The 13,109-nt window shown below is 47.2% G+C and overlaps 1 protein-coding gene across 1 annotated transcript in view; it reads left to right on the plus strand.

The window, feature by feature from the left end:
- STRA6 (stimulated by retinoic acid 6) overlaps nt 1-2,061 on the plus strand; it is a 42,307-nt gene extending 40,246 nt beyond the window's left edge. Inside the window, exons 16-17 of the mRNA XM_024215145.1 lie at nt 120-257; nt 847-2,061. Coding sequence (XP_024070913.1) covers nt 120-257; nt 847-1,025 — 317 coding nt within the window. The 3' untranslated portion in view covers nt 1,026-2,061. The remainder of the gene's footprint in view (nt 1-119; nt 258-846) is intronic.
- The last annotated feature ends 11,048 nt before the right edge of the window (nt 2,062-13,109 follow it).

Here is a 13,109-nt window from a genome sequence, read left to right on the forward strand (position 1 = left end):
TGTGTGTGTGTGTGTGTGTGTGTGTGTGTGTGTGTGTGTGTGTGTGCGTGCACCTGCATGAGTGTGCACATGCTCTGGACTCTGCTACACGCTCTGATACATGGCCTGTTCCCCTCCAGGTTACCGCACTTACTGTCATTACTTGAAAATTGAGGTCAGCCAATCACACCCTGTGATGAAAGCCTTTTGCTTCTTGCTTCTCCAATTATCTGGCCCAGAGGGGCAGACAGGACTCAAACCCACTGATGTGGAAGAAGGTGAGATCTTGCTTCCTCCCCGCTTCCCAGCTTTGAGTGAGTGCTAAAGAACTGCTAGCCAAGAGAAGCAGCATTTCCTGGTGGCAGGGGGAGTGTCTGTGGACAGACTCCCATGCTGGGCGCTGATAGTGCAAGGAGCTCATGTTGAAAATGTCTGGTTTCATTCTCCGGCTGGGTACACGTGTTGTTTGCCCTTCTAAGGGAGGGCTGGGGAGTGGTTTCACCCTTCCAACAAAGGAGCAGGAGGTGCTATGAACAAAGGAGGGTGTAGAATTCAATCTATCAAAGGCAGTGTCAGTAGAAATGTCCCACGAGCTCCCCCTGCATAATGCTGCACTGAGGAGAAAGCATGTCCTCTTCCTCTCCCCAGTGCGACGTGGCTGACTGGCAGCCTGGTGATATGGGGGTATCAGTGCAGGTTCCTTCCTGGCTCTGCACTGCCAGGCTGTGGGTTCCTCTCCTCCTCCCATCTTTCTGCAGGGGCACGCACAGGGCAGGGAGAATAATCCCCCTTCGCTCGGAAACATGGTGGGCACTCCCTGTAGGCAGACAGGAGGAGGGAGTGACGCTGAGGTTTCCTCCTTTTCAGGGATCCAGCTGATGCAGCCTGTGAAGGGACTGCTGAAGGCATCCAAGTCCAAGCAGACGAGAGCCCGGTGGGGGCTGGCCTACACCCTCCTCAACAACCCATCGCTCTTGGCCTGCCGAAAGACTGTGCTCTCCGACCCCACAGCCAACGGGACCCAGTCTTGCCCTGCCAAGCCCTGACCTCCATAGAGGAGCCCTCCCCTTTCTCTGGGAAGTGTTCCAGCTCTGCTCACTGCCTCCTCTCTCCTTCTCATGTGTCCCACCGCCCCACAGCAGCAACCTTGGCTCTGCGGAGCCCTAGAGCAAGGCTGCACCCCATTGCCTGCCTGTCTTTGAGACCAGGGCTTTTTCCTTAGGGCAGCATGGAGCTAAGGGGGATGGTCTGCCTGGTAGTTTTGCCCAGAGACTGAGCTTTAAAGCCATCCGAAGCCAAGTCTTTGATCCTCATGCTACACCTGGGAAACCTGAAGCAGCTCAAAGGTCCCCCTTAGGAACCTTTCCGATTCAATACCTGCTGGGCTCACAAGTGAAATGAGTTTGATGGTCTCAGAATTTTTATCCCAATTGCCCTTCCACCATGCAGTTTAGCACCTTTGAGTCCCTGCTGAGAGGAGGTGGGGGCTTGAATGGGAGAGAGAAGGGGAGCTACAGAATTGGGGGGTGTTAGCCAAACTGAGAGGAAAGAGCTGGATCTGCCCCTAGCCTGCATTTCAGAAGGCACCACCATCTTCCTCCCCACCAGCCCCTCAAGAGCCTGCACTAGAGTCTCACCTGGATCCCCTTAGACACACCAGGTAGTGGCAGTTTTTTTCAGATTGCCTTTGTGCCTTTTTCATGCAGAGGCAGCCATTCCACAGAAGAGCCCAGCGCTAAGGAGATTCTGATGAAGCATTTATGAAGGAATATGGCTTCATGCCTTTAAAGAAAAAGAATCACTTTTTAAATATATTTTTCACATCTTTTCTATGGTTTTTAGTCCTAGTTGCTGACAGGCTGGGTCTGATAAATAGACTGCAGGTTCTGTAGCTTTGTAAAATTGGAAATGTGCTCTTGATGCTTTCACAGCAAGATGGCAGAGTGATCTCTCTGTTTTGTGTGGATCCTCTATGCTGCGTGTCCCTCTGGCTTCTCATACTCTGCTCATGTCCTTGCCTCCACTTTTCTGGCAAACTGGAAGCATCTGTCTTCCTGCACTCCCTGCCCTATTTTTTTTTTTTTTTTTTTTTAAACAAATGATTCCTTGAACTCTGGTCTTATTCTATGAGAGGTGGGCAGGTCAGATTGGGAGTGAGCTGAGCTAGTATTTGTAGAGTACAGTGAGTTTAAACCCCCTTGGCATGGTGAGGTGGGAATAATAAATAATATGCCTCTTTCCTACTGCTTGGAGAATGCCTGTTCTGTTTTTGGTCTCCCATGAAAGCAAGGGTGAGGACAAGGGTGATGGAGGTAATTGAGGGGGGAAGGGCAGAGAGGAGTGGGAAGACTGATGTATCAGGGCCCTTGTGTATGACCATCTCTTGCCATGGTTAGTGTGGCCATTTGGTGCGTGGCTGAGGGCATTGTTACACTCAACTGCACCCCACAAGAGCAATCCCAAGTCACGACGAAAGCAAAGCAAGACACAAGCAGGGTTCCATGATTTAGTGTAGACGGGACCTAACCGTTGTCCCTTAAGCCATGGACAGCACAAGGCTTCACAGTAAGGCTGGCTGCAAACATTCCTTCCAGTGTTTTTCAGTAGGTTTTCAATTGTGTGCGTGCGTGACAGAGAGAGAGAGGGAGAGAGAGAGAGAGAAGCAGCTGCTTGCTGTGGGAAACTTTTTTCTTTAAAGAAAACAACCCTGAAAACTGAAATGATTTTGCTTCTGAAATGCTGCCTCAAGGGAGCTGTACTTCGAGTTCCTCATTCTTCTCTATAGACTGGGCTCCCCATAGAGACTTCATCTCCCATGATGCCCTGCAGCCACGGTCACCTGAGTATGACTCCCATGGAGCATGACAGCAACATTTCAGAAGAATTTTTTTTACTGAAAACCCCAAATTTTCCATGGGGGGGGGGCGGGATATCATTCTAACCAGCTCTACTTAGAGTGCCAGAGCTTCTCGGAACAGACCATGATGTTTGACCTCTTGTATAACAGTGGCCTGCGAATAGTGATTCCTGCATCCAGCCCATAACTGCTATTTGAGCTAGAGCATGTCTCCCTTAGAAAGATATCCAGTCCTGGCTGAAAGACTGCAAGGGAAAGAGACCCCACTGTGACCCTGGGTAAGTTGTTCCAGTCAGGGCCGGCTCCAGCATTTCTGCCGCCCCAAGCAAAAAAAAAACAAAAACAGCCGCGAGCGGCGGCGGCGGCAGTTCAGCGGCAGGTCCTTCGCTCCTAGAGGGAGTGAGGGACCTGCCGCTCCCAAATTGCCGCAGGTGCCGCCCCTCTCCTTTGGCCGCCCCAAGCACCTGCTTGTTAAGCTTCTCATACTCTGCTCATGTCCTTGCCTCCACTTTTCTGGCAAACTGGAAGCATCTGTCTTCCTGCACTCCCTGCCCTATTTTTTTTTTTTTTTTTAAACAAATGATTCCTTGAACTCTGGTCTTATTCTATGAGAGGTGGGCAGGTCAGATTGGGAGTGAGCTGAGCTAGTATTTGTAGAGTATTTGCTTGGGGCGGCAGAAATGCTGGAGCCGGCCCTGACTGGAACAACTTACCCAGGGTCACAGTGGGGTCTCTTTCCCTTGCAGTCTTTCAGCCAGGACTGGATATCTTTCTAAGGGAGACATGCTCTAGCTCAAATAGCAGTTATGGGCTGGATGCAGGAATCACTATTCGCAGGCCACTGTTATACAAGAGGTCAAACATCATGGTCTGTTCCGAGAAGCTCTGGCACTCTAAGTAGAGCTGGTTAGAATGATATCCCCCCCCCCCCCCCCATGGAAAATTTGGGGTTTTCAGTAAAAAAAATTCTTCTGAAATGTCGCTGTCATGCTCCATGGGAGTCATACTCAGGTGACCGTGGCTGCAGGGCATCATGGGAGATGAAGTCTCTATGGGGAGCCCAGTCTATAGAGAAGAATGAGGAACCCGAAGTACAGCTCCCTTGAGGCAGCATTTCAGAAGCAAAGCACCTGCTTGTTAAGCTGGTGCCTGGAGCCGGCCCTGGTTCCAGTGGAGAATTATCCCTTTATGACTTTGCCCCTTTTATTTTTAGTTTAAATTTGTCCGTCTTTCAGCCATCAGATTTCATTAGTGCTGCCTGTTAAAAAGCCAGCTATCTCTTTAGTTTGGGGACCCAGCAAGGGTCATTGGAGGCCTACAAAGTAGAACAGCATTTTAAGGCATCCCTGCGTGACTGGTCCATGCTGCAGTGTAGACAGGACCCTGAATCCCACCAAACCTTTTAATTACCACTGGATCTAGCTTTGTGGGGGCCTGCAGGCTCCAAAATCCCTTTCCACAATGGGCAGGTGTGTTCTGGTGTTGCTCACGCTGTTGGCCCTTCCACCCGTCCAGCCAGTGTACGTTGCCATGAGGTGGAGACATAAGGGGGTGTTTGAAGTTTGCCCATCTGAGCCATTGGTGCTAGCAGGCAGGCTCTAGCGTGACTCCTTCAGATGGATTTGGGTTCTCTCCCTGAACTGTTCACCCCACTGCAACTCAGAAGCTGGGGGTAGGGGTGTGTGCGCTGAATATGGTACATGGAAAGTACCACAAGAGGCAGCAAGATAGTGGTTAGAGTCAGGATACCAGAATTCTATTCCTAGTTCTGCCACTGACTTGCTGTGTTATCTTGGATGAGTCACTTTGCTGTGCCTCAGTTTCCCCATCTGTAAGATACAAACAGATATTCACCCTCCTTTTGTAAAAGGCTTTGAGTTTCTTGGGTGGAAAGTGCCTGAGAAATGGAGAGTACATTATATAACTTTTCATGCAGTGACTGTGCTATCTTCTACACTGCAGTGTAGTCTGCATGGGAATTATTTGCTTTGCCTGGTTAGTGGATAGTTGTTAATGGGTGTGATGGGATCCCCAGGGTACAACCTGGAGCTGGGGTACTGCTGTGCCCTCTTAGTTTTCCAGCCTGGGTTGTCTCTTGAAATGCTTTGCTAGTGACAAGCAGCAACCCCCTCCAGGAGCTGTTATCACTCAGCCACCAGCATGAAGAGACACACCCAGCTATGTTGCATGAATGCTCTCCAAGTCACTCATGAACTATACAACGGAAAACACCAGCAAATCCGTCTGAGCCCCCAGCCTTGCACCCCAGAAATGTACTGTCTTACACTGCTCAAGACCTCCTCTTGAACAATGCAAGCTTATTAATTAGTTTGCCACTTCGTCAAAGGATAGCAGACCTGCACCAGCCTTTGTAATCTGAGAAGATTCCCCAAGCACTTTAGACAAACTCACTGGTAAGAATAAAACATTAAAATAAGTTTATTAACTACAGAAAGATATATTATAAGTGATAGGCATAAAGGTCAGGGATAGCTACCTAAGAAAATAAAAAGTAAATGCGCATTCTGAATCTTAAACTTTCAGACTAAGCAAGAGTTGAATCAAACAGCTTTTCTCACCCCACTGGATGTTGCAGTTAGGTTACAGCTCGTAATATACAGGCTGAATTTGGTCCCAGGCTGAGAAGGAATCTCCTCAGTTCAAAATCTTTGTCTTCCTAGCATTCTCGTTGTCTTCTGCGTTGGTGGGGGAGGAAAGAGGTGATCTCCTGGTGCCACTGTCCCTTATTTTATACTATTAATTCATATCCCAGGGAAGATATTGGCCCAGGCATGTCCTGGTGGGTCTTGCTGAGTCATGGAGTTGGATGGTGCTTGCACAACTGTCTCTTACAGAACTGTACATTTCTTGTTTACAATTCCCCTGCTGGTCAATGGCTCATGGTGATCGCTTAACGCCCGCCTGGGTGTGGGTCACCTCTTTTGTTGCCATTGGAGAGCTGGCTGTGGGCATCTCCTGGACTCACAAAATCTTTCAATAATGAACATATAACAAAATCTCATAACTTCCTCCATACTAATGATATACATATTTTGGCAGAATGATGAGTTTCATCAGATTGTCGCCTTTCATGTGGTATCTTATTTGGCATGCTTTGTATGAAATATCACTGTGACAGGATCTGTAGGGTGCAGCCTGGGGCTGTGCCCCCCTTAACTCTCTTCAGCCTGGGCTGCCTCTCACAATGCCTTGCTAGTGACAAGCAGCAAACCCCTCCAGGCGCTGTGATCACTCAGCACAGTGGTCCCCAATGCGTTGCCTGTGGGCGCCATGGCGCCCACCGGGGCATTTATGTGCCTCCGCCTAGTGCCCAGCAGGGGAGAGAAGCCGGGGCCCCGCGCCTGCTGGGGACAGAGTACTCCGGGGCTGCGGGCGCCGGTGTTCTTTGTCCTCGTGGCTTCTCTCCGGCTTCTCTCTTCTCTCTGGATTCATATATTATGTAATATTAAATATGATGTTTTTTGTATTATTTAATGTACAAATACAAAATAAGCCTTGAAAATCTGTTGGCGCCCGGCACACTCTTCTGAAAACATAAATGTGCTACTGGCCACAAAAAGGTTGGGGACCACTGACTCAGCACAATGGCATGTGGAGCCCCCACACCCAGCTAGATTGCATGAATGCTCCCAGAGCCACTCATGAATCACACAGAGCAAGGTACCAGCCAACTCCCCCCAGCTCCCAGCACTGTACCTCAGGAATATACCATCTTGCACTGCTCAAGACGAGCAGTGCAAATTTATTAATTAGTTCACCACTTCATCAATAGAAAGTGAACATACACCAGCCTTTGCAAACCTGAGCAGTTTTGCCACATACTTCGTACAAACTCACTGGTAAAGAAAAACGGTAAAATAAATGTATTGACTACAAAAGATAGATTTTAAGTGATTATAAGTGATAGGCAAATAGTCAGAGTTAGTTACCAAAATAAACTAAAATAAAAGTATGCCGTCTAAACTCTCAACCCTATTATACTGGGCAACATCTAGTTTAAGCAGTTTTTCTCACCCCACTGGATATTGCAGTTCATAGTACACAGATTTCACCCTTGAAACCTGGGCCAGTCTCCTCTGTTAGAGTCTTAAGTCTTCTCAGTGTCCTTGTTGCTTGCAGCATAGGTGGGGGCAGGAGAAAGGCCCCTATGTTCTGTTTTATACCCTCAGTCCCATGTGCTTGGAGAACACAAGTCCAGGCATGTCTGGTGGGCATTGCTGAGTCCCCGGGCAAGATTGATCAATCCCCCTGGTGTGGCCTTATGCTGGAGAGTCATTGAATTGTAGCTCCCTTACTGGACAATGGCTGTTGATGGGTTAACAACCCACCCAGGCATTGGTTACTTTCCTTGCTGTTGTCTCTGAGGAACTAATATCTGGCTGATTACCCCAACTTACAGCATGTTTTAGTGACAACCATACAACACAATTCTCATAACTTCATATGCATTAATGATATACATATATGGATAGAGAAATGACTTTCAGCAGATAATAACCTTTCCCCTGATACCTCACACAGCCTGCGTTATATACAAGATCACAATTATATATAAATGAGGAATATGGGGGTTACAGGGTGCTCCCCCAAGGTACAGAATGTCACAATCACAGCCATATACAAATGATGATTATGGGGGTTACAGGGTGCTATTTTGATGTCCAGTTCATCACAGTGGGTAACTGTGGAAACCTGTCGCTAACCCTGTCACAGCTGATCACTGTGCTGCATTGTACTGTGGTATGCTGCCTCGGTGGCTGATGTTCCGCGGAGGCCTTAATACTTGAAAGGTGATGTAGTTCTTGAGTGCCCACGTGCTCCCCAAGCAACAAAGAAACCAGAAGTTTGGTGCAGAAGTTTCTGATATTTATTTTATTTTATTTTTGTTATTTTTAAAGACTGTCAGCTTTTTGGGGCAGAGCTGATCTTGCTCTGTGTTAGTCCTGCACCTAGCACAATGAGGCCTTGGCCTGTGACTGGGGTTCTGGGATGCTGCTGCAATCCAAGTAACCTAGTAATAACTTCCATATTGATGGAACTGAAAGACACAATTCTGTGAATAGCACTTTTACAGCTAGCACGTTCAATACTAGTGCCACATTCAGCAGGGTTTGGTTCCAGGGGTGAGGCACCAGATTAATATTGGTGTGATGCAGGGGTGACTCAGGCAAAAGAGGCATTACTTTTTCTAAATAGTAGAAATTAATTCTCAGAAGTGCTGGGCACCTGCTAATTTCATGACCTACTGCCTGCTTGGATCTCTATTCTTGCTCAGAGCTCCTCAGGACATCAGAGCGAGTGCTGGGCAAAGATCAAGGGTGGAGATTCTGGCCCCACTGGAAATCTTTGCTGGAGCCAGGATTTCACCCTAAGGATAGAATATGACTCAGCTTGTTTATGGAGGTTTCTTGGATGTTCTATCATCTGATCCTGCAGCCATTCTGTGCCATGCCATGCCCCTCTCTGGATTCCTATGTTCATGGGCATCCTTGATATTTTCATGAGGCCCAATGTGCCAACTTGCATTTGGATGTGACTCTGAAGCCAGTTCCACTGATGCTGCTCGCTTACTCCAGACCTGAATTCGGCCATCTTATGTTTCCATTGGGCCACACTTTACCAGCTGTCGAATGTTCAGGACTTCCTGGAAACCCCATCGTGGGTTAGAGTGATCATGCTATATGCTGCAAAGTGTCTGGCATACTAAGAGCTGATATTTGTGTGGCAGGATTCCATGGTTATGAATGAGATGTGTTCTTAATATTGCTAATAACCTAGAATGAAAGAGCTGTGATTAAACAAGAAAACCTGGAAAATGAAGAGCAATTACCTTTGTCAAGAAAACAGAAACACACTTCAGCAAAATTGCCTGTAATGTTGCCAGACTCAAGTGTGCCTGGATTGTCTCATTGCTTGGTGATTGCTTTTAAAGTTGAACTCCAGCCCATGCAGTTAGATCACCCCAAACCTGCCTATGGCATCAACATCAGCTCCTTTTCTGTGGGGTCCTTAGCTAATGGCTTCTCCTGGCTGAACTAGATTATTTTCCCAAACATTTTATTAGATCTGTAACAAGGTTCATCACAGAGATGTGTGGGGTTCCAGGATGTTTGAGGCCAGGATTAAGGTGCAGTAGCAGATGGCCTCATGCATAGGGAACTCTGTATTGGCTCCACACTGGAATAGCAGAGTGCATTCAAGTCGGGTTGAGGTGCGTTGGCGGAGCTGGGTGGGGACCTAGCACTGGGATAGCAGGGGATAGCAGAACTGAGATTCAAGGGCACATCCTGGGGCAGGTGGGACCTAGCACAACTTTCCTTGCTATCCTAGTCTTCCACCAGTGTGATCCATCTCACTTTTCTGCAACACTTAATTCACATTTGTTTAACATATGGGCAGAGCTGTTAGTAATGTCTGTACTAAAGGTTGCCAACATATGCACAGCCACCTCTCTCATACATGCATATGCATTTTGATACAGTCAGTTACATGATCATACTATTGCTCCACCCACGCGACCCCTGCCTCACGCAGTATAGTGGAGCGTGTGTGTGTGTGGAATTACGGCTGTACCATCAATCTGGCATTTCCTAATTCTTGAGCACTTGACCTTGCAACCTAAATAACACTCTTCTGATGTAGGGCATGGGTGTAATACTCTGTACCTCAGGGGAACACCCTGCACCCCCATGTTCATCCTTATAATATGATTGTGTGGTATCCAATGCAAAGTTTGTCATGTTGGGTGTCTTTGGAAGGCTCATGATGTACTAAGCATTGTTGTTATAGTAATGTTATAGGTTGTAATTTCATGTATATAGTTATGATGCTGAAAATATGTCCTCATGGCTTAAAAAAGGCCCAGGCAAAACTCTTCAGGAGCAGAGGGGCAGTTCACGCTTCATCAGGGCATGTATGAGACAAACCCAGCCCAGCCTCACAGGAACAAAGGACACTGCCCTAGGCAGCAAAAAAGGATCTTGGTCAGTTTGGGACTATGATGAGATAATGCTCACCTGACTCTGAAGGAGGTGGGGGCAGAGCCAAGAGGGAAGAAAGAACATGATAAAAGGGAGAGACATTTGCCATGCTCTCTCTTTTCCACCTCCATCTACAGACACCACCACCAAGTGACTGAATCACTGATCAAAGGGGAGAGCCGGGCTGAAGGGCAACCAGCCAGCCTGTGGTGAGAAGCATCTAAGTTTGTAAGGGCACTGAAAGTGTTAAGATCAGCTTAGAATGCGTCCTGCTTTTATTTCATTTGACCAAATATGACTTCTTGTGCTTGGAGTTGGGACCAACGGATCACCAATACTGAGATCCTTGAGACCACTGGCCTACAGTCTATGCTGACTATGCGGAACACTTGCAGGCTTCACTGGCTGGGACATGTGGAGTGCATGCCTCAAGGTCATCTGTTGAAGGCTGTGCTCTATGGCCAACTCAAGAACTGCCCACAATGCAGAGGAAGGCCAAAGCTCTGATACAGTGACAAGGTCAAGCAATGCCTCAAGAAATTCAGCATTCCCACTGGCAACTGGGAGAACCCTGCCCACAGCCACTCAGTTTGGAGAAGCCGGGTCAAGGCTGGTGCAGTCATTGCAGAGAGCCATCAGAGAGCCCAAGCTGAGGCCCGCAGGCGAGCCAGGAAGCAGAGTGTGCTCCAACCTCCATCTGGTGAGTGGACCTGTAGCCATTGGGGGAAGATCTGTTGCTTATTCATTGGGCTCTTCTCCCACACCACTGTCAAGCACCATTGACTGACTGACTTTGTCGTGTTTCCTTACATCTGTCAAGATGTTAGATGGCCATAGATAACCTCTCTAGGAATGGCCTTCTACAATAGTTGTTTCTAGAATATGCAGATAGGAGTGCCCTGAAATATTCACTCAATCCCCAAATATTTCTGCAGCTTTTACAGGTTATATATGGAAAGACCAAAAAAAAAGTATTTGCTAAAATAGACATTTCTGATGTAGTCTGAGTGTTTGGGTCTGTTTTGAAATAGGCTGGGATGGAGTTGTATGGGTTTGATTGGCACCCTCTAGTGGCTGGCTATATAGCAACAATGTGGTGTGCTGAGTGAATGGAAGGGGGAGATGCAATTATAGAAAGGTGTGGTGAAGAATAAAATTTGGTGGGACATGGCATGCAGCAAGTGATGACCAAAGGAATCCAAATTATTGTACAAACCAAAAGCAGAGCCCAACAGCAGGACATGAATGTGTTAAGCACCAGACCTTAGGTGTGACAATCTCAGGGTATCATGCATCCACATCCCTCCCATTACAACGATGGAAATTTTGCTCCTTTTGTGAGCCCTAACCAAACCTGCTGCCTTGTCACCAATACACTCTCCGAATTGGGTTCACCCTTTTAGAAGGGCCTTTCCCAGCATACTCTTAGCTGGTAGCTGGCCCTTTACATCTGAGTGGTAGACCAGCTGCAGCCCTAAGAATGCCATTGTGCAGGCTGCATTTTCTTCCCTTCTGGTTGGTCAGGTTTCAGGCTCATGTTCTCTGCTCCAGGCTTTCCCCTTCTGTCCTTTTGTGCTGAGGTGCTGCCCTCTCTTTGCAGGACTCTTTGCAGGACTTTGGAGGGGAGCTAAAGGCTGTTATCCATCAAGAGCACAAGGAGCAAACTGTGTGGCTGTATATGGTCTATTTATGTGTTATCAGTGCAGTCTTGCTCCCCACCAAAAAGGAGCTCAGATTGGCCTTGGTATAAACTCCATATACTGCTTTCCTACCCTCCGATAGGCTGGAGCAAGTGTAGTGGGTCAGAGCAGGGGACACTCAGCTGGGAGAGCTTGGTTCCAGTTTTGGCTCTGCTGCTGACTTTTTGGCTAGCCTTGCCTCAGTTTCTCCCTTTGAAAAAAGGGTCCCCGTGTTGAGTGAAGCTCATCAGAAAATAGGTTGGGATTTTTTGCTGAAAATTTCAATAAAAACCGGGAAAGGCAACTATTTTCATCTAAATTTTCCACTGAATGTCAATACCGAAAACTTTTGGCTGCAAACCAAAATATGCTGATTCAGAAATCAGAGGGTTAGTCTAACACCCTGCCAGGATGCAGGATTTGTTGTGTCTAAACCATCCAGGACAGATGGCTACCCAGCCTCCTTTTGAAAACCTCGAGTAAAGGACCCTAGGCAGTCTGTTCCACTGTCCTACTGTGCTTACAGTTAGGAAGTTTTTCCTGAGATTCAATCTAAATCTGCTATGCTGTAGTTTGAACCCATTGCCTCTTGTCCTGCCCTCTGTGTTAAAAGAGAGCCTTTCAAGTATTTGAAGACAGCTATCATATCCTTCCTTAATCTCTTTTCCAAACTAAACATACCACTTCCTTCAGCCTTTGCTCATATGGCTTGTGTTCCATCCCTCTGATCATCTTTGCATGTATCTGTACATACAGAGACAGACATTGTTACAAGTTGAGAAAGAACCCTGAACAAAGATTAAAAATAAGAACAGTACATACATATAGAGGTCATCCTAATTGCATCAAATATCTATGACTACCTTGTGGGGGAAGGAGGCGGGGTGTGTGCATGTGTGTGTGTGTGTGGGGGGGGGTAGGGATGAGTGCTTACAGACATCCAGTGAGCTGTGAAGGGAGGGTTAGCATTGTTCTAAGAGCTGAGTTACTGGGCTGGCATTGACCATATAAGCTGAGCTAAGTTATCAGGTGTTGACAGAAACTATGTCCTTGCTTCTCAGCAGTTTCTGTCTTTTCTGCTGGCTGAATTTTAACTTCTTCCTGACAATCCCCTCCTTTTGACAAATCGAACTTTTAAGTGAGATAAAGTCAATACTTTAAATACTTTGATGCATGATCTGTTTTAGGGTTGCCCGGGGGAGGGAGGAGGGAGAGGGGAATTGGGGGAAGCGGGTAAAGGTAGGAAACAAAGTAAGATTTTTAAGCATGTGTCTAAAGTACCCACACATGACAAGAGAGTAACACAAATATAGAAGCAGCAGCAGCTGTTTGGACAATTGTCCACCAGGAGATGGGTCTGTAAGATGCATTACGAACAGGATCTTTCAGTCGGGTGATGGTTTGATTGGAGAGCTGGACTTGAATGCGATCTTTGGTGACGTGGTTATGAACGGTGGTAAACGCAGATGCAGCAGCCAGGACCACTTTGAATAGTAGCTCCTTGGCCAGTTGAACCCGTCTGTTGTCTAGGTATAGGTTGTTATACTGTTGAGTCTGAACTTTTGATGAGCTTAAACTTAACCCAGACTTGAT

The sequence above is a fragment of the Terrapene carolina genome, unplaced genomic scaffold (genome assembly GCF_002925995.2).
Source record: "Terrapene carolina triunguis isolate 2854851 unplaced genomic scaffold, T_m_triunguis-2.0 Scaffold67, whole genome shotgun sequence".
NCBI lineage: Eukaryota > Metazoa > Chordata > Testudines > Emydidae > Terrapene > Terrapene triunguis.